The sequence below is a fragment of the Xenopus laevis genome, chromosome 5L (genome assembly GCF_017654675.1).
Source record: "Xenopus laevis strain J_2021 chromosome 5L, Xenopus_laevis_v10.1, whole genome shotgun sequence".
NCBI classification, from domain to species: Eukaryota; Metazoa; Chordata; class Amphibia; order Anura; family Pipidae; genus Xenopus; species Xenopus laevis.
Window position 1 is genome coordinate 39,455,177 of NC_054379.1, and position 21,587 is coordinate 39,476,763.

Sequence of the window (21,587 nt, forward strand, 5' to 3'; positions counted from 1 at the left end):
ATTTGAATTTTTTTAAAAAAACTCAAATTAAGTTTGGATAATTCTCTAGTCGAATTTGACAGTCTTAAAAATAAATTAAAAAATTTGAATTCAAATGTTCAATTCAACCCTTAATAAATCTGCCCTTTAGTATAGTACAGTAAGTTAAAAACATATTTCTCTGTCTTTCAAGGACAAAGACTTCTGTGTCATCACAGTTCCTCATCTGGTTCCTGAGTTTCCTCTTCTTCAAAACTTTGTGCGGGCAGTCCCTTTGAGCACATGCACTTTATCCCAGGAACTATACATCTTTCATCGTGCTGCACTTATCAGGTAAGCAGAAAATACCTTTTTAATTATAATCCTTTAGACATGGGGTATGGTGAAAATAGAATCATTGATATCTTTAACTATACAGTATTAGACCTGGCTTTAAATCAATGCAGTTCCAAGACAGGAAACGGGAAGTTCCTTTGCCTTATATGTATGAAGATATTTACAAATTGCTTTGTACTTTTTTTCCACTAGTTAGAGATTAGTGCATTAACAGATTAGGGTGGTACCTGTGAAACAGCCACTGTTCAGGACAGCTCTTCTTTTGACATCATATATGCACAGCAATCAGATTTGCCAGCCATGGAGTGTATTCTTAGGAAGCTAACATTTGTGTGGTCAGTTTTAGAGCGCCTAAAAGTAAACATAGTGCTACTTATACTTTCTGAGCAGAAATTGCCATCATTGTTGTCAAAAAAACTGTGTCCAGGTAGTGGTTGATATACATCACAGGCTGGTAAACCTGAGATTGTGGTCAGAGGGTCCACTGGATCAGAAACCCCAGGACAACAGTATTACAATAATACAGAACAAAAGAGAACAGTTGCATACACAATGTTGGGGCAGATTTATTAAGGGTCGAATTTTTTTTTTGGTGAAAACTTTCGAATTCGACTAGGGAATTCCAAACTCGTTTCAAGTTTTTTTAAAACATTCGAATTCGATTTTCAAGATTTATCATACTCTGGCCCTGTTAGGATTCGACTATTTACCACCTAAAACCTGCCGAATAACGGTATAAGTCATTGGTAGAGGTCCAGGGATCAATTTCGGTGATGTTTGTAGCCTTTCAATAGAGACAAAAGGCTCTAGACAATAGAGTTTTTTCGGAGAAAAAACTTGAATTGAGTCTGTAAAATTCGTCCGTGTTTTACATATTTGATTTTATTAACACATAGTCGAATCTTCAAATTTTGAGTACAATCGAATTCATGTGAGTTAAAAAAAACTTAAAATTCGACCCTTGTGCCTCAACATCACACCCCAAGCATTTCTGATAAGTGAATACAGCAGTACTTGTAGTACCCAAGCTGTTTTTGCATTCTGTGATCCATCTTTTTAATGGTAAATGATGTAAGTTTTTGCATGGAGTTGCAATTTCCATGTACACCATTTGTAGCAGAGTTGAAGGCTAAAAGAATAAAGTAGCTAATCAAATGGATAATGGGATCCAGACATCTATCAGAGCTACAGGACAGAGCTTTAATTAATGAGCACAGATCATAGCGATAAGAACACTGAGCATAATTAATAATATGTCTTCTGTTAATTATGTATCTCTGGTGGTTTCCTGGAGCCTAGACTTTAAAAAAAAAAAAATAATAAAAAAGTTAGACTTTGCATGAGTCCCTGAAAGCCCACAGTAAATGCCCATCACGATAAAAGTAGTAAACAATATTCTCATTTGAAGTGTAAATGCATGTCGTGTATTTATTAGACAAACAACTCAGACACCATTTATTACTTTATCATTTGTTTTTTATGGATGATCATTCTTCTGTGTGATCTAATTGCAGAAGTACAAATTGCATTATATAGATAACAAGTGACTAATGTGGTCACTTGTCTGGAGAGAAGATGGGACTGTTCAAAGACTTTGAAAAGTCACAGTAACAGTAAATGCATAGAAGATGACAGAACCAGCTAATGTGCCATATTCTTCAATAAATGCCATGCATGCATCATGTGACAAGTTGTATTACTATTATTTTACTACATGATGTCAGTCATGGAGCCACTAGACATTCTCCAGGTACTCAAAACATCATTTGACCCTTTCAGCTAGCTCCTGTAAATGAAGGAAAAGGTTATCACCTAAGCCAAGGCTTTACTCCTATTTATCCTAGCATAAATATGCCAGTCTTTCATAGTTACAGCATAAAATTCTAAGCAACTCAATTGGTCTTCATTGTTTATTTTTATACTGTTTTTTAATGATTTAGCTTTTTCTTCTGATTCTTTCCAGCTTTCAAATGGGTTCACTGAACCCATCTAAAAAACAAATGCTCTGCAAAGCTACAATGTATTGTTATATCCAGGGGCGTAACTATAGAGGAAGCAGACCCTGCAGTTGCAGGGGGGCCCAGGAGTGTATGGGGCCCAGTGAGACCCTAATTAATTAGCAATTTTAATATATCTTGGTAAAATAGGCCAACTTATAAATATTTTGGGGCCCTAAATTGAATTTGCTATGGGGCCCAGTAACAACTAGTTACGCCACTGGTTATATCTACTTTTTATTTGTCCCTTTCCTATTCATGCCCCATTCTCTTATTCAAATCAATGCATGGTTGCTAGGGTAATTAACACTCTAACAACCAGATTGCTAAAATTGCAAACTGGAGAGCTGCTAAATAAAAAAGCTAAATAACTCAAAAAACACAAATAATAAAAAATACAAATGCAGATTTTCTCAGAACATCACCATTTACATCATATGAAAATGTAACTCTAAGATGAATTTAATGTTGCTTACACAAGAAAAACAAATGTGAATAGATTAGTGTGCCTGGGTACTGAGTAACTCTCTGAGTCAGATTTATCAAGGGTCGAAGTGAAATCGAGGGAATTTTCGAAGTTAAAAAATTTGAAATTCAAAGTAATTTTTGGTTACTTCGACCATCGAATAGGCTACTGCAACTTCGACCTTCGATTCGAAGTAACATCGTTTGACTATTCGACCATTCGATAATCGAAGTACTTTCTCTTTAAAAAAAACTTCGACTTCAAAACTTCGCCAACTTAATCCCGCCGAAGTGCTATGTTAGCCTATGGGGATCTTCCAGAGCATATTTCTTTTTTGTATTCGAAGGTAAATCATACGATAAAATCGTTTGAATCGTACGATTCGAAGTATGATCGTATGAGCATAGTACGATCAGAATACAATCATACGATGCAAAAAATCGAATTCGAATTTCGTAGTATTTTCCATTTCAAAATTCAACCCTTGATAAATCTGCCCCTCTGTGTTAGATCTATTAGGTCTTAAACGGGTTGTTCACCTTTGAGTTAACTTTTAATACTATGCAGAGAGTGATATTCTGAGACAGTTTGCAATTGGTTTTCATTTTTTATTATTTGTGATTTTTTTAGTTATTTAGCTTTTCATTCAGCTGCTCTCCAGTTTGCAATCTCAGCAGTCTGGTTGCTAGGATGACGGGTCCAACTTACCCTCTCCACCATGCATTGATTCACATAAGATGCTTGGATATGAATAGGAGAGGGTCTGAATAGAAAGATGAATAATAAAAATCAGCAATAACAATATTTATATACATTCTTAGCCTTACAGAGCATTTGTTTTTAGATGGGGTCAGTGAACCCCATTTGAAAGCTGGAAAAAGTCTGAAGAAGAAGGCAAATAATTCAAAAAGTATAAAAAATTAAGACTAATTGAAAAGTTGCTTATGATTGGCCATTCTGTAATATACTGAAAGTTAACTTAATAGTGACACACTATTATATAATTATATAATAGTGCAGTACAGGTATGGGACCTGTTATCCAGAATTCTCGGGACCTGGGGTTTTCCAGATAACGGATCTTTCCATAATTTGGATCTTCATACTTTAAGTCTACTAGATAATCATGTATACATTAAATAAACCCAATAGACTGGTTCTGCGTCTGAAAGGGTTTAATTACATCTTAGTTTGGATTGAGTTCAAGGTACTGTTTTATTATTACAGAGAAAAAGGAAATACATATTTTAAAATTTAGATTATTTGATAATAATGGAGTCTATGGGAGAATGCCTTTCCGTAATTCGGAGCTTTCTGGATAATGGGTTTCCGGATAACGGATCCAATACCTGTACTACAAAATAAGGTAAAGTTTGCTGAAGAATAGGAACCAGCACCATAAGGTGCAATGTACGAAGTCTTCCTTGATGAAAATAAAAAGTGAGGGGCAGTGTCAGACCTCATTAGGTTAGGAACGGATGGAGTAAAAATGTTAAGAGGAAAAATTAAGATGGGCAGAAACATAGGCATTAAGATGTATGTACATGCAGCTTTACATCTAGCGTGGTTGGATATCAGTTCAGTACATAATTGTACTGTGTAATATTTTGGCGCTCTTAAAATACATGTTAATAATAATAATTGGAAGTTGAGGAAGAGGAACTTAAGACTGATGGCTGAAAGTTTGGAAATAGGGTTGATAGTTCAAGTGTAATTTGTGCCTGGATATTGGTGTGATCCCTTACCTCCTTGTGTTCTGGTGTGCAGGCCTGTTTCTGGACACACACACACACACACACACACACACACACACACACACACACACACAGGACCAGAATGCTCCTTTGGATTAAGGGGCACATACAGTCCACACAATTATGTGAGGTGTTTTGTCAGTGTGGTGTCATTCTCCCTCCACCAGTCTTGTTTTGGCTCCAAGACATTTTTAAATTCCCTCTCCCCATTTACTTTTCACAAGCTGGCTTCTGATTTCATCAGATCTTGCTCAAGTATAGTGCAACACTATATTATGTAAGTGACAGGGAAAGCCAAGTTTTGTGACTACAAGGCCAATGTAGTGTAGGAATAAGACAAAGTTAAACCCTGGGCAATATGTGGGGGCAGATTTAACAAGGGTTGAAGTGAAAATTTGAATATTTGAATTTGAATCTTCGAGTGGCCAAAACTGTGAGATTCGACTAGGGAATTGTTAAAATTCGATTTGAGTTTTTTTAAAAATTCTAATTAGATTTTTGAGATTTATCATACACTGGTTCTTTAAGAACTCAAATTCGACTATTAACAACATTAAACCTGCCGATCCCAAGACATCCTGGGATCAATTTGGAGTTGTTTGCTGCCTTCCTGACATTCATGTTTTTTTTCGGATAAAAAACTTGAATCGAAGTTTGCAAAATTACATTTTTTTAATAAATTGCAATTGGTCGAATTTTGAGTTTATAGGTGTTTTAAATAACTCGACCCGTGATAAATCTTTCTCCATTATTTTATTTCACATAAAGAATAAATTGACTCATGCAGTACATTTTCTATCTTCAGTTTGATAAAAGTCAGAGCAGTGAGGAGCAATGATATTCCAGCTATCAAAAGCCTTCTAGAGAATCTACATCTTCAAGAAAGTATATTTGTTGATTTGGAGATCTACAACCAAGCACGGAGAGATGATGTAAGTGTACAAAAAAGATATAGTGAGGAATTATGATGTGACTTTAAGGGGCAGATGTATCATGGGTCAAATATCGAGGGTTAATTAACCCTCGATATTCGACTGCCGAATTAAAATCCTTCGACTTTGAATATCGAAGTTGAAGGATTTTGCGCAATTCGTTCGATCGAACGATTGAAGAAATAATCGTTCGATTGAACGATTAAATCCTTCGAACCGAATGATTCGAAGGATTTTAATCCATCGATCGAAGGATTATCCTTCGATCAGAAAATTGTTAGCAAGCCTATGGGGACCTTCATCATAGGCTAACATTGGCCTCGGTAGGTTTAAGGTGGCGAACTAGGGGGTCAAAGAAATTTTTAAAGAGACAGTAATTCGATTATTGAATGGTCGAATATTCGAACGATTTTTAGTTCGAATCATTTGATTTGAAGTCGAAGGTCGTGGTCGAAGTAGCCAAAAAAAACATTCGAAAATCGAATTTTTTTTTCCCTCTATTTTCCTCTATTCCTTCATTTGAGCTTAGTGAATGGGCTCCTAAGTGTTAAGCATGCTGTAGACTATTGAATTATTTAATTATGGAGATTATTTATTTAGGTATGGGAATTTTTATTGAGAATGCTCAGGGCCTGGGGTTATCTGGATAAGGGATCTTTCTGTAATTTGGATCTCCGTACCTTAAGTCTTCTAAAAAAAAATCAATTAAACATTAAATAAACAGTTTTGTCTCTAATGAGGATTAATTATGCATTAGTGGGCATCAAGTACAAGCTACTGTTTTATCATAACAAAGAAAAAGGAAATAATTTTTAAAAATTCTAATTATTTGGAAAAAATGAAGTCTGTGGGAGACAGCCTAGGATTGTTTTTGGTGATGGTGATATGCGGGTCAGGATTTCCTCGACCCTAACCTGTCCTACCTTAGCCCGTGCCCGCCCGCATCCGACTTCTGGGTTGCTTTTATAGACCCGCCCATCTATGACTTCACAAAAGGGGCAGGGTGAGCAGATGCAGCGTCTTTAAAAGACCAACCCGGAAGTTGGAAACGCAGAATTTGACTGTGGTGGCCGGGAGAGCAGGAGAAGAGCTTAACCCGCACGCCACCAGCGAAGAAGAGTGCAAAGTTGGCTGAACCCGCCCGACTTGCAGGTATAGGTCCGGCCCGCACATCACTAATTGTTTTGTCTCCAATGAGGGTTAATTATGTATTAGCGGGGATCAAGTACAAGCTACGGTTTTATTATAACAAAGAAAAAGGAAATCATTTTAAAAAATTCTAAATATTTGGATAAAATGGAGTCTATGGGAGACAGCCTTCCCATAATTCCGAGCTTTCTGGATAACGGGCTTCCAGATGACTATTCCTGTACATGGAACTCAACATGAGAAATAGCAGATGGCGTATAACAAATGCTATGTTTATTAAGAGAGAACTAAACCTTGTGCATATTATAGTTTAAAGGCACCTTTAAATATATTTTGTAATTAACTTTGAGTATTCCTCTTTTTATTCTTTCCTCACTATAATTCTAAATGCAAATAAAAATATATCCCGTCAAACTGTAGTATCTTTGCTGAATTTATCATTTATGAATATGACTATTGCTGTTTCTTCTAGGACGGGACTCCTGTTCAAGCTTTTGTTGCTGAAGTTTCCAATCAGATTGTCGGTGTTTCTGTTATCAGAAATGAAACGGTAAAGTTTGCTTGTTTGTCCTTTTCATTTTTAGAAAAACGTGAAGGTTTCTGCAAAATTTCAGACACTGAAAAATATCAATATAAGTTTCAAAGCTTCAAAATATACAATCCAAAACTGTAAGGAAAATATAATGGAGGTGCATGTTTATGAAGTCACCCGCTTCAACCTGCACCTCCTCCACCTCTGCTGGCAGATTTCATAGAATCTGGCGGCAGGGGAAGAGGTTTTGGTTTTTTTGGCACAAAAAAATATATTTACCATGTAGGCATCTGGGGGCCGCCTCCTTAAAGGGGTGGTTCACCTTTAAGTTAACATTTAGTATTTTATAAAGTGATCAGTTCTAAGCAACTTTTCAATTGGTCTTTATTGTTAATTTTTTATAGTTATTTAATAATTTGCCTTTTTCTTTTGAATCTCTTCAGCTATCAAATAGGGGCTCATGGACTCCATCTAAAACAAATGTTCTGTAAAGCTACAAATGTATTGTTATTGCTACTTTTTATTACTTATAGTTTTATTCAGGCCCTCTCCTATTCATATTCCAGTCTCTTCAAATCAGAGCATGGTTGCTAGGATAATTTGGAGCCTAGCAACCAGATTTCTAAATTTCAATTTGGAGAGCTGCTAACCAACTCAAAAAACACAAATAATAAAAAATGAAAGCAAATTGTCTCAGAATATCACTCTCTGCATCATAGCAAAGGTTAACTCAAAGGTGAACCACCCCTTTAAAGCTTCTGCCCTAGGCACAGGCCCTCGAGTGTCTGTATGGTATATAGGGCCCTGCAAATACCCATAATGTATCTATGTACTGTATTCATATTTTTTATATGAACACAATTTACCATACTATTTCTACTGCAGATGTAAAAATCCATAAACTGAGCTCCAATGTACCTCCAGGCTTCCCATGTTTGAAATCAGCAACAATATCACTGTAAATCAGAACCATGTTAATCAGAAAGTCAGCATTTAACATGTTTCTGATTCATATATTCCTAAGGAAGGATCTTTGGATCCAAAACATGTTGTGCATTAAATAAAATGATTACTTGCTGATTTATGTAGTTCTCAAGGGTGTTGTTGTTTTGTAAAGTTTGGAAGGTCTAGTGGTACCTTACTCTGTACAAGGAATCCATTTACAGGAGTGACTAGGGGGAGAACATTACCTGTTTTCTACTGATATCTCCAAGTTTTGATCAATCCACTGCACTCCCGCCGTTTACCTTACTGCAGTGGTGATGCTGGTCATCCGTCAGCACGGCAAGGCCCCTCAGCAACAGCAATCTCGATTAAGGATCCGCACACACGCTATTTATATGCAGTATGTTCAAATTTATTTCAACAACACCACTGTATCAACGTTTCGGGGGGATTTAACCTGATGAAGGAAGGTTAAATCCCCCGAAATGTTGATACAGTGGTGTTTTTGAAATAAATTTGAACATACTGCATATAAATAGCATGTGTGCGGATCCTTAATCGAGATTGCTTCTACTGATATCTCCCCATGTTTCAGTATTTCTTAGGTTGCTGCTTCTTTAACCTATGTACACTAAATACACAATGCAAAATGCATATTAGCATTATTATTATTATTATTTATATTATATGTTGTGCTTTATTTAGAAGAAAATGTGGATGTATTCAGCATCATGATAGATTGTATTATATGCATTTTCATTGGTCTGGTGTATAATAGCATATTTATAACCATATTCACATTATTAGTATAGCAAATGCATAGTATCACATTCTTTACCCAGCACTATTATGGAGAGTTTTATGCATATTATCATTCTATTGGTACATAATAGGTAGATGTGAAGTATCACATTCTCTACCCAGGACCATTATGGAGAGTTGTATGCATATTATCATTCTATTGGTACATAAAAGCTAGATGCAGAGTATCACATTAATTATGCAGCACCATTGTAGAATATTGTATGCTCATTAACAGTGTATTGTTGCATAATGCAAAGTATCACATTCTCTGTTTATCCAGCATTATTATAGACTGTAGAATGGCATTATCAGTGTATTAGTGGATAACAGCTAGACGCAGAGTATCATATTCCTTATTAATGAACGAGTAAAGAGGAAAATGTGATCTAATGCAACATCTATTTCTCATTAATACTTGTTAGCAAAGCTGAAGCAGAAATGCATGTTTATGAATTAATGTTTCGATGAAAAGTAATAATCCACCTTCCCCTCTCAAAAACTATAAAATATATTTCCTGCTGATAGCCTAAACAGCTCCCTAACACAAGATAACAGCTGCCTGGTAGATCTAAGAACAACACTCAATAGTAAAAACCCATGTCCCACTGAGACACATTCAGTTACATTGAGAAGGAAAAACAGCAGCCTGCCAGAAAGCATTTCTCTCCTAAAGTGCAGGCACAAGTCACATGACCAGGGGCAGCTGGGAAATTGACAAAATGTCTAGCCCCATGTCAGATTTCAAAATTGAATTTAAGAAAATCTGTTTGCTCTTTTGAGAAATGGATTTCAGTGCAGAATTCTGCTGGAGTAGCACTATTAACTGATACGTTTTGAAAAAAACATGTTTTCCGATGACAGTATCCCTTTAAGCTTTTACCCTCAATTAACATGCATCAGTGGCAGATTAATGAGGTGCAGGGCCCCTAGGCTACATACATCTTTTAGGCTACAGCTGGGTCTGGAGGTGTAGAGATCCAGTAATAAAAGAAAAACAGGCTAGCACACACAGTGAGTTTAACCGGGGTCATACCCCTGGCCCTGGTGCGTTTATTGCGTCACAATGTTCACGTGACCTCTCTTGTACGGTGTAAAGATCTAGGCACACATGCATCCGAACTCTCTACACTGGTTCTGGTTCGATGTGTGCCAATAATATCACTGGATCTGCACTCGTACACACTCACCTAGCTTACCTTCTTCTCTCAGCAAGTGTGCCTGACTGGACCCAGCAGCATGTTGTAAAATAAACAATAAAAGAAAACAAAATAGAATTTTTAATTGAAAAAAGCTTGATGGGCCCCTGCGTTATAGCCTAGCGAAGATTGTGCATTAATCTGTCTCTAATCTGGATCACCACAAGTATTTAACATGTGTCGATTCCGAATTTGGTTTTTCCAAATTGCCCTGGGCTTTGGTAATGTCCCTGACTAAATTTTGCCATCTGTAAGAGAATATGCATGCTGAAAGTTTATTTTTGTTATTCTTACTATTTTTTTAGGACATTGAGTATATTCGCTCACATTACAATATTGAGGATTTTATCTACTTCAGTCACCACCAACGGGAGGAACATGGGCACCTTCATCATTATGCTTTAAATCCAATATTTATGAATTATGGAAGACATTTCCTCAAAGAGATCCTGCGGTTATCCCACAAGTCTGCCCTGTATTACCCCATATATCCCTCATATGATAAAACACAGGTAAGAATAAAGTTCCATATCCTTGTGATTGCATTAAAATGTGTTTTGGTAAACTACAGGCAGAATTTTATTTATGATAAAATGACTTCCCTGACTCTGTAAAGTTTTGAAGGCCAAGTAACCCAACCAGACTTAGCTGCTACCTGCTGGAAACTGTATTAGCCACTAGCTTAGGCACATGAATGATAGTAGTAGTAGCAGGCAAAAAAGCAACAACAGTAGCTACTGGAAACTTAGGCAGCAGCACATACTTTTGGCAGCACTTGAGTATAGTTTAACAACTACAGTAGAACCCCCATTTTACATTTTTCAGGGACCAGGAAAAAAATATGTAAAATCAGAGAAATGTGTTAAAGTAACTATTTCCTAAAGTATTGAAAAGATATAAGTCTGTTTTACTTTAAGATACAATATTAACTGTGTTAATAACAAGGGTTAAACATTGCAGCATTAATGTTACACTATGGGGAGCACGAGCAAGGACTCTCTGTCAGTCACATACACAACCTAAAGCAATAAGTGATTGGTGCAGGACTGTATGAGGGGCAGACTAATTGGAATTAACCATGTACAGGCAGAACCATGGCAAAATATACATCTGATTAGTATTTAAACCTCTTTATTTTACAAATAATAACATTCATAGAGGAAAGAATCATACCAGGACAAAATTTTGATGTAAAAGCCAGGAAAACTTTACTTAAAATCAGGAAAATGTATCCATTGAAATGAATTATAAATTGGTGGGACCACAAATAAAAAACTTAAAATGCGGGAAAACTTAAAATCAGGGGACTTAAAATCGAGGTCTTACTGAAATTACTTTATTTGATGGTAGCATATGTGTTTCTGCCACAGTACCTCAGCCTATCTGTTTCATTATTCAGTGGGAGCTTAGTGGGACTTTCAGAGATAAGATGGCATTTGTGTAGAGGAAGCAAAGCCTCTGTGACTGCAAGGCTTTTATCTAATGGTGGACAACCCCAAGCTTGTAAGACCAGTAAATATTTTTACCTTATGGCAGTTATCACTTGCTTTGAACAGGTAGATGGATAACCGATTCTTTAGCACCAAACCTATGCTTTCTAATGATTGCAGGCCCCTTTAGGCTGATGGTGGTCAACTTACAATAACAATATTGTGTACAGTATAAAAATCAAAAACTGATTAGATTTTCATAAATAATGTTACTCTTTTTAGTCTCTTGCGCCATCAGTAAATACTGACAATGTAGACTTTTTTTCAAATAACTCGGTGTGCACAGACACTATTATATAATCTTAGATTTTCATTAAGACTCGTTTTTTTCAGTATACTGTATATCTTCCTGTGATATTTATTAATTCACAAACATGCACTATTGGTTGGTACCAACATAGGGTTCAAAGCCAGACTTAGGGATTTGTGAACTGTAGTTTAACATGAACTAAGGGGGGCAGGTGGAAGGTTAAGCCAGAGATGGGGAACCTCTTAATTTTTGGCCTTTGTGGATGATCTAAGAGGTTGTAGCTGAGCAACATCTGGAGTGCCAGCTATTGCCAGTCGCTGTGTCTGTGTGGGATTCTCTCAGCACAAGGGTCAAATGATTCATAAATTGTGATATATTATAAGTGATTCATGGGATAGCAGCCAAGAAAGCCATTCATTATTTCTACCTGTCATGTTTAAATGATGCATTAAGTCTAACTATTCATTGCTACATCATGGAGTTGAGGGTTCCAACCCTTGAAAAAGCAGATAACAGCATGTACTGAAGTCACATGCTACTGATTCATGATTACAGCAGAGAAATAGGCTCAGGGGGGATATCCTGGTACGGATAAATGCCATAAAGCAAGCCACTTGTTTATCTGTCATTCCCACGGAGATGGTAATGTAATTATGCTGATAATTATCTTCATTAGTGGTGGGTATTATGTGAAACCCATTCCTCTGCTGCAAGGCTGTGTTTATTTGCTATTATTTTCCCTTAACCCCTGCTCACATTTTGCCAAGGCTGTTAAGAATGGTGTGTTTACTAAACTGTGCAGGAAACATCTGTGAGGAGCAGGACTGGCATTCTTCATGCTAAAGTGTACATTGTTGTCTTTCAGTTTAAGAATCCCTGTGCCCATTCTCTGTCATCTGCCCTTCATTATATGGTTCCCGTGCGACCAAGACGACAGATTGTCTTTCCTCTGGAAAAGCTTGGTATAAATGCTCCATCAAAGCAGGTCTCAAAGGATCAGGTGGGTAACAGAAGTTGCAGCAGACAACAGGCACTGTGCCAGGCTCTACATGGGTTGGCAGATGGGATGGAATTACTGTCTAAGCATCAATAGGTTGCTTCTTAATTACACAAGAGCTGGCATTCATACCCTTACAGAATAAAGGCACAGTTCTGTACTGGTGCGTTTCTGTTCTCAGTTCTAAACCTACACTGGAACATTTCAGTATGAAACAGGTATGTTTGATGTTACAAGGAGTATGGAGGTCCCAGTATGAAGAAGGGACTCAACAAATTACTTATGAATACAAAATATCATTGCTAGATTAAGCCCTTTGACCCACAGCACCCATTAAAATTATTATCATGCCTCTTTTCTTAGAGACCCAGCCTTCTAGCACTGCCATAGCCTCAAACTTCTTACATTACCCCTCCTGCTCAGAGCTATTTACTATCTGAAAATAATATTGCAGGGGAGTATATATAGAGATATAGAGAACATGGAAGCATACTCGCACTCACATGTCTCATAAAAACTGTAAAGGAATTTATTGTGGAGACTTATGTTTCGGCTAGACTCCTAGCCTTTATCAAAGTGAACAAACAAACAAAAGAGTGTCTGATAAACACAAAGCGGCGGGAATGTGAAGGTAATGACGTCAGATTATATCAATGCAGTGGGACGTCATTGACAAGTCAAACTTAACAAGCAAAATATAAAAAGAAACACAACTAGTGTAGAAAAGAAGCACAAATAACATAAGAAATAAAAAAGCAATGAGATAGTAACGATTTGCAAAAATATATATGTATGAGCAATTGTCAACATCATATCTTTGTAAATAGCGGCATTATTGTAAGTAATCGCATCATACAATACAAATCGCGACATTATTATATGCTGTATAAATCATAAACCAGCAGCTGGGGCAGCATCCTTATCACTATCATTATACCAAATAGTGTGCACAACTGATGATTAGTGTATCATTTAACTCATACAGCACCTTTACCACATATAGAAACACAATGTCCACAAGAAGTAGTATATACTAGTCAAGGCTCATAATAAAACTTAGCTGAGGGGCCTCTTTTTTTGTGAATTTCCAGTGTCATGCTGAAGTACATTTTAGTATCTATATTCCAGAATAGTCTACTTGAATCCCAGTGGCAGTTGGTTCCGGTTGTGTGAAGAGAGTCTTGGGTGTGCAGAAGTGTAGAAAGAAAGGAGAGCAGATGTAAAAAAGAAAGTATAAAGAAGTATAAAGTATAAGAGAAGAGAGCTGAAATAGGAAGAAGTGTCAGATAATGGAGGGAGTAATCAGAGGGAGAGATTGTAGATAAAATGGATGGACAAGTGCAGTCAGCTTACTTCTGATGGAGTATAGGGGAAGAATCAAAAGCACTTATTCTAAAAGGTTGTCTAAGGTATCATGTAGGTCTATGGGGAGTTTGTTCACCAACCGCCTGTTCTGGTAGTCAAAAGTGACTGTCTGAACCTTATTTTTCTTACATTTATGTAATTCAGCCGTGTAGTGTATTGGCCCTAAGTAATGTGAGATGAGCAAGTTCAAAAGAGGCAATTCCGGTGCAGATAGTATTGAGATTCTTACTGACTTTGTCGATGACAAGTAGCATTAATGGGGTGGTTCACCTTTACAGTAACCTTTAGTATGTTGTAGAATGACCAATTCTAAGCAACTTTTGAATTGGTTTTCATTATTTATTTTTTATAGTTATTTGTCTTTTCTTCTGACTCTTTGCAGCTTTCAAATGAGCGTCGCTGACCCCTTATCAAAAACAAATGATCTGTAAGGCTACAAATGTATTGTTATTGCTAATTTGTATACTCTTCTTTCTATTCAGGCCTCTTCTATTCATATTCCAGACTCTTATTCAAATCAATGCATGGTTGCTTGGGGAATTTGAACCCTAGTTACCAGATTGGGTAAGATGCAAATTGAAGAGTTGCTGAATGAAAAGCTAAATAACTCAAAAAACACAAACAATAAAAAAATTAAAACCAATTGCAAATTGTCTCAGAATATCACTCTCTACATCATACTAAAAGTTATCTCAAAGGTGAACCACCCCTTTAAGTCCAAAGAGCACATATTGAAGCTCTTATATGAGCCAAAACATTGAATAAAAATGTTTTCACATTTTAGCAACACCTGTGAGTGCAGGATATTGTATCTTTGTGTAGTATTCTTTTCCACAGGACCATGGCAATTGTTTGTTTTGTCTTGTGCCCCATGCACAAAGTTTCCTTTAGTACACACTTTTTAAAAAGCTGTAGGTGAGACCAAGAAAGTACTGTGTGTATATATGCAGTGTGTTGTTGGTTGGAGGGTATTGGTCACATAGCAGCCCAGAATTGTACATGTGATTATGATGCATGATGAAGCACAAGATGCATTCTTTAATAATTATGGCTATGTTTGTTTGCTAAAGCTAGGTAGGATTTAAATGTAAACTGTTAGCACATAGCTTATTTTTATTAGCCCATACTTAGAGAGCAAATGCAACTTTTGGCAGATTGATGAATGACCTATTGTTAATTTTTTTAATTTTAAAATTTAAAAATCATTTGCCTTCCAATTCTGCCTGTTCTGCTTCTGCCTCTTTCCAGCTTCCCATATAAAGTAGAACTAAACCCTTAAAACAACTATGAGTAGAAATGCCATATTTTATTTACTGAGCAAACAGTAACTTAACTATCCAGAGAAGGGCCTACTTACAGGGAGTGGAGCCGGGCCCCCATCCACCTACAGAAATGGTTCTCGCTCTGATTTGCGTGCATGTGAACCGTCAGTTGAGATGCTAAGCTTACAGGTTGTTGCAAATCATTGAATAGTAAATGAGGTTCACATGCTATAAAAACTGCTACACAGTTGATATTACATTCTGGTTTCTGAGCTGCCTTGCAATGAGAATCTGGATTGATTACTAATTAGCCTGGTTTTGTGACATGTTTATTCTATATACAGGAAACCGTAAGTTTCCTGTATAGAAAAAGAAAAATTAAAAAAGGTATCAAGAGAAATTTAATATTTGTATTAGGGTTGCCACCTTTTATGTATAAAAATACAGGCCTTCCAATACTATTGTCCCTATTAACAGAATTGCCATCTGTTAACTTTTTTTACATGCCAGACACATGTCAGATGTGCATGTCAGGCCTTCCAGGTAGCCCCCTTTTGCCCAGCTCCTTTACATTCTCCGTCATGCTTCTGCGATAACTTGGCATGCTGGTAAAAATGGTGCTAATCACTATAAGTAAATATACTATTACGTATACTATAGGTAAAGAGAAGTTAGAGCTTTGTTTGTCCCCTTAACATACATAAAGACATGATAATTGGGGAAATGCTGAAGCAAACAGAGAACCCATAACTTTAAACAATGACATTCAGCATTGGCTTTGCTGGCCGTTTTTAATTCTACCACCACTTCATACTATACGTTCCCCATGTAAAATGTAGAGCTGCTAATCCAGTGCTGACAGAAGATGCTTGTAGTTGGGCTCCAGGAACAGCTGGCAAGCCAGAAATTCACTGTGCTTGTGCTAATCCTTTTATAAAAGTACTTTTATTCCAAGCATTAATAGCTTAGAGGGTAGAACTGCCAACTTAATTCAGACATTTCAAAAGACAAAATGTATGCATGAAGCCATCCTGACAAAGTCCCTCACCAGTTTTGTTTAATATAATGAATAAACCATTACAGCTTGCAAATAGAAAATAACGCATTAATGTCTGTGATTGTCAGAACATTATTAGCATTCTATTAAACCCTAACCCGTTGAGTGCCAGAAGGACCAGCGATATCATTCCTCTTCATTGCATTCTTTCCTTGCTTGGAAGAGATCTGGTTAACAAGCTCTGAAGGCCAGAAAACTACATTCATAGTAATTTCCTAATCCTCTGCAATGATATCCTTCGAAAAATCACCAATTTCCAACCTGTTTACTTCTGTGCCATCTGTTAATGTTCTGCAATCCATCTGCTCATTGTAATTATGTAATTATCGATACGAGAAAAGAATAGGTGGCATAATTACGTAGAATAATTGAACTACATTATAAAGCAAAAAGAAAATTGTCCGGCTTTCTTTTGTATTTTTATCAAGGACCATTGTAACATCTGCAAGCCTGTCAAAATTAAAAATATATGACCATTTGCAAAGTAATAAGCTGTGAAATGAAGATCACTTCTGTTTAGCACCAATGATGCTGATGCTGACTGCTAGAATTCAAGGAAAATGATTGGCTGAAACTTTTGGAGCTATAGGTCACACTGATTGAAATCTTTAAGGTTATAAAGCATCGCATAGTGGAGGAATTTCCCAATTGTTTACTTTGTTAGCACCATGAAGCTGCCCCAGTCCAATGTTTGGGTTCTTTAATTACTGTAATCTCTCTGGGGATTTGATGTTAATTTTCTACCCACTACAGTCATTCATTTGTAATTGACACAGGTATGGGTCCTGTTGTCCAGAATGCTAGGGACCTGTGTTTTTTTTCAGATTTTGAGCCAGAATCAATTCAGTGAGAAAAACTTATCACATGGCCCCATGGGCCATATTCAATTTAGTGAGAAAAAGGTTTATCACGTGAAAAGTCATGGACAAAATTCAGTGTGAGATGCAATTCAATTCAGAAAAAATTATCTCACAGTTCATCACGTGAAAACTTCATTGAAGTCTATGGGAAAAGACTGGAACTGAATTTGGTGAAAAGTTTTTTCTCCTCAAATTGAATCTCGTCCATGACTTTTCCATATGCAAATTAGGCAACGCTAGCGCAACTTCGCTTGGCTTGGCTCAGTAACGCTTGGCTAGAGCAACTTCGCCAGTGTTTGGTCACCCTGGACGCAACTTCGGCTTTCAGTGAATTAGCGTTGTCCTGGCAAATCTATGCCTGACGAAGTGTTGCGATGTGAGCGAAGCCGTCGCTGGCAAATTAGTAGATTTTGCCCCTATGGAATTTGGCCTTCTCGTAGCATAGAGCTTTCTGGATAACAATGTGCACAGCTCACATTGTACTTGTCATGCTAAATAAAAGCAGCTTGGTGTTTTCTTCCAACATCAAAAATGCTAAATTATCAGACAAGTGTTTTACTAGACAAAAGAGTTAACAGCTTACAGTTCTGTCTCTGATATAAAATGGAAATTATTTCATAGCAAAGAAGCCATTATTTTGCTCTCAGCACATTAGATTGAATAGTTTACAGTAAAAGAAACACCATTACTATGCTAAACAAAAAGTTGATGTTCTTACACCATGCTGTCTTCCTACCATCTACATTGCTTTTCTAGTAAATACTGTATGGCCATAAATAACTGGTCATGTAGAATGTGTCTATGTCATCATTTTTGTGGGAGTGCAGTTAGTTTCGTAACTGAATATACAGTGTCTCTTTTATGAAAGTTGGCACAATGTGCAAAAATGTGGGCAAAGACAGCCGGGACTTTGAGTTCTTTAATGTTTTTAATGTCAGAAAAAGACTGAAATATGTAGTATAAACATTTAAAATTTGTATTGTGGAAGCTATCTGTTTACATGGGAAAAAACCAACTGCCCTAACAAGTACACAATGGCCTTTAAAATCATTAAAATAGCTGCCATGTTAAAATTCATTAAAATGCCATTTTTTCTGGATAAATGCTCCACACAGTATTACATAATATAGCAGCTGTGAAAAATTATGGAGAATACTGAAGAAGTTAGAAATCAAGTACAACAATGTATAACTTATGAAAAGGGTACCAAGCATGTTTGTATGTCCCAAAGCCACACTTAAACCAACAGTCACCGTAAAGGAAATTGCTACAGAAATAAGTGCAAAAAATAATGTGCAAAAAGCCTGATCAAGAACTTTGTATAACCATGGTCTTGATGGAAGGGTCACACAAAGGCAGCAATTGTTTCAGAAGAGCCACATGAACTATGTACGTCATTAATGGAGAAGGAAAGGCCTATTTAATTGAGGGTGCCAAAAGTTTGGCACCACCAAGTAATTGTATATTCTTACCTGACACACCAGGCCGGTGCTCCTATCAACAGAAAACTGCACTGTCTCTGGGTTCTTCTAGCGAGCACCATGGAGCAATCGGCTTCATTCTTCCTTCCAAACTTTAGTGAAGAAGTCGGCTATTTAGTTCTACTGCACATGCGTCTTCCCCGGGAAATTTGAAGAAAGCAGAAGGAAGCCAATCGCTCTGTGGTGCTCACTGGAAGAACCCCCAGACCGGTGCTCCTATCAAGAGAAAACTGCACCGGTCCAGGGGTGTAAGGTAAGTATATATAATCACTTGGGGGTGCCTAACTTTTGGCACCCCAATTAAATAGGCCTTTCCTTCTCCTTTAAGTAAAGGTACTTGCATTCAACCATTCTGTATAGTTGCATTAAACACCATTGCATCTGTCCTGCCTCTGTTGATGAACTGGAGGTGGAGGTAGTGCCAGGATTCCCACAGCAGGTTGGGCCAATGGGCACACCAGACTGGGTGCTAATGCCTTTTTTCAATGAATACTCCCAAAGTGACACAATATACACTCTAAAGACACTAGCCACAATTGTGACCCTGCATGCTCACAGCTGCATTATTTTTGACACATCATGCACAATTGTGGTGGATGCAACTTTTACAGTTTTTGAATACTGTGCCTATAAAGCTGACCACACACACACAGATCTCATTAACTAGTTTATTTACGTATGATCATTGCATTGTGTGGGCCCTAAGTAATTCTGCCCTGTCAAAATGTATTGTATTTAGCTGGCTGGGGGATCTTCATTTTGGCATTGTGGCATCAGAGCAGACCACCTTCTGAGAGTCAGTCTTAAGGTGCCCATACACTGAGAGATCCGCTCGTTTGGCAATGTCGCCAAACGAGCGGATCTCCCTCCGATATGCCCACCTTATCGGCTGATCCGATCGTGGGCTCTAGGGCCCAACGATCGGATCCTAACGATGCCTAAACGGGCGGTCGGATCGCAGGACCGCATAAATGAATAGCTGCGGCCGCGATCCGACGGGATTTTTTGTCCCATCCGATCGAGATCTGGCCGACTTTCGGCCAGATCTCGATCGGTGAAGCCCGTCGGGGTGCCCCATACACGGGCCAATAAGCTGCCGACACGGTCTGTCGGCAGCTTTTATCGGCCCGTGTATGGCCACCTTTATACAAGCTTTAGTAGGCAGTCAATCAGCTCTTGCATGCACTTAGCTGAGATGTTTGGCGATTTAGAAGCTGGTTCAAACTAATTCATTATATTGACGCATGCTAACCGTCTAGGGAGCTCTGCACCACCTAAGCAGGAACACCATAGGAAAGGTAAGAGGTGCGGTTCAACTACATTTCAAACAAAACCAGACCTTCCTGTGTGTGACCAACTTGTTGATTATTTCATGCTGAAGACAGCAAACACATATTCAAACATTATCTGGGTAAAGTTTTGTGAATAGTGAGTGCATTTAGCTTGTGAAATCTTTCTGCTAAAACAGCAACTTTCAATTAATGCCAGATCAGTTCTTCTTCACATTTTAAAGGGGTAGTTAACTTTTTGTATGTTATAGAATGGGTAATTGTAAGCAACTTAATTGTAAGCTTTACTGCTAATAAAAATATGGATTGATATGTCAGCACTATATATATCACCTATGATTTATTGTGCTAAATAAATGCATTTATGATAAAAGCATTAAAGATTTAAAAATCAGGATCTTTTAAGCTACACCCCTGATTCAAAACTCTCTAATAAGTGCTATGCCTTTCTGGCCAATATTTCTGGATTATCACTCCAAAGAAGGGACAACAGGCGGGAGGCATGTTAAGAGTTAATGTGAAATAGTACGTGAAAAGGACATACTGTATCTGGTTCAATTTTATATACATTTTAAAGTGGTGGTTCACTTACTTTTTGTGTGTTATAGAATGTCTAATTCTAACCAAGTTGACCTCTATTTTTTCTTTTTTATAGGTTTTTAATTATTTGCCTTTTTTCTTATGATTCAAATGGGGGGGGGGTCACTGACCCAATCAAAAAAATAAATGCTCTGCGCGGCTACATATTTATTGCTATTGCTACCTTTTATTACTTATTTTTCTATCTCCATGCCCTCTTCCAGTCTCTTATTCAAATCAAATGCATGGTTGCTAGGGTAATTTGGACAATAGCAAACCAATTGCAAACATTACAAGCTGGAGAGCTGCTAAATCAAAAGCTAAATAACTTAAAACCCACAAATGATAAAAAATTAAAACTCAGAATATCATTCTCTACAACTAAAAGTTAGTTTAAATGTGAACAACCCCTTTAAAAGCCTTTGCACTGTTTTGTATACTTTGCGTTATGCTGATAATAAGCCTTGTATGAAATTGATGGGTTGATATTATGTTGAGGTACATGGCTTGGGAGAAAATAGCTGACACCGGCTGCGTGTTCTGTCCGTCAGACACTACAGAAACATGGTGTGGTTATCATGATTGATAAGTACTGTACTCTGTGTTATCTCTTCTCATTTATAGAAAAATAATGATTAGTCAGGTTTAGTGCTGATGCTGTTTGCATCAATGTGCTTATCTTGCACTCGTTTCCAGGCTTAATTACACAGAAATGGTTACCGTGCGTATGTCGCATGACTTTTTTATCTGCTTAAACACGGCAAGTGTTAAAGGGTAAAACACTCTGCTGTTACTGTGGCAATTCCTCCATCTCTTCTTGTATAAGATAAAGCAATAATGGCTGGAAATGTATGCAGAGACCTCTTAA

At 37.3% G+C, this 21,587-nt stretch overlaps 1 protein-coding gene across 2 annotated transcripts in view; it reads left to right on the forward strand.

The window, feature by feature from the left end:
• Positions 1–21,587, forward strand: part of LOC108716634 (cilia- and flagella-associated protein 61) — a 156,078-nt gene that overhangs the window by 37,335 nt on the left and 97,156 nt on the right. For both annotated transcript variants that reach the window (XM_018262905.2, XM_018262907.2), the window contains exons 13-17: positions 173–312; positions 5,337–5,463; positions 7,085–7,162; positions 10,395–10,601; positions 12,695–12,829. In XM_018262905.2, the coding sequence (XP_018118394.1) occupies positions 173–312; positions 5,337–5,463; positions 7,085–7,162; positions 10,395–10,601; positions 12,695–12,829 (687 nt within the window). The remainder of the gene's footprint in view (positions 1–172; positions 313–5,336; positions 5,464–7,084; positions 7,163–10,394; positions 10,602–12,694; positions 12,830–21,587) is intronic.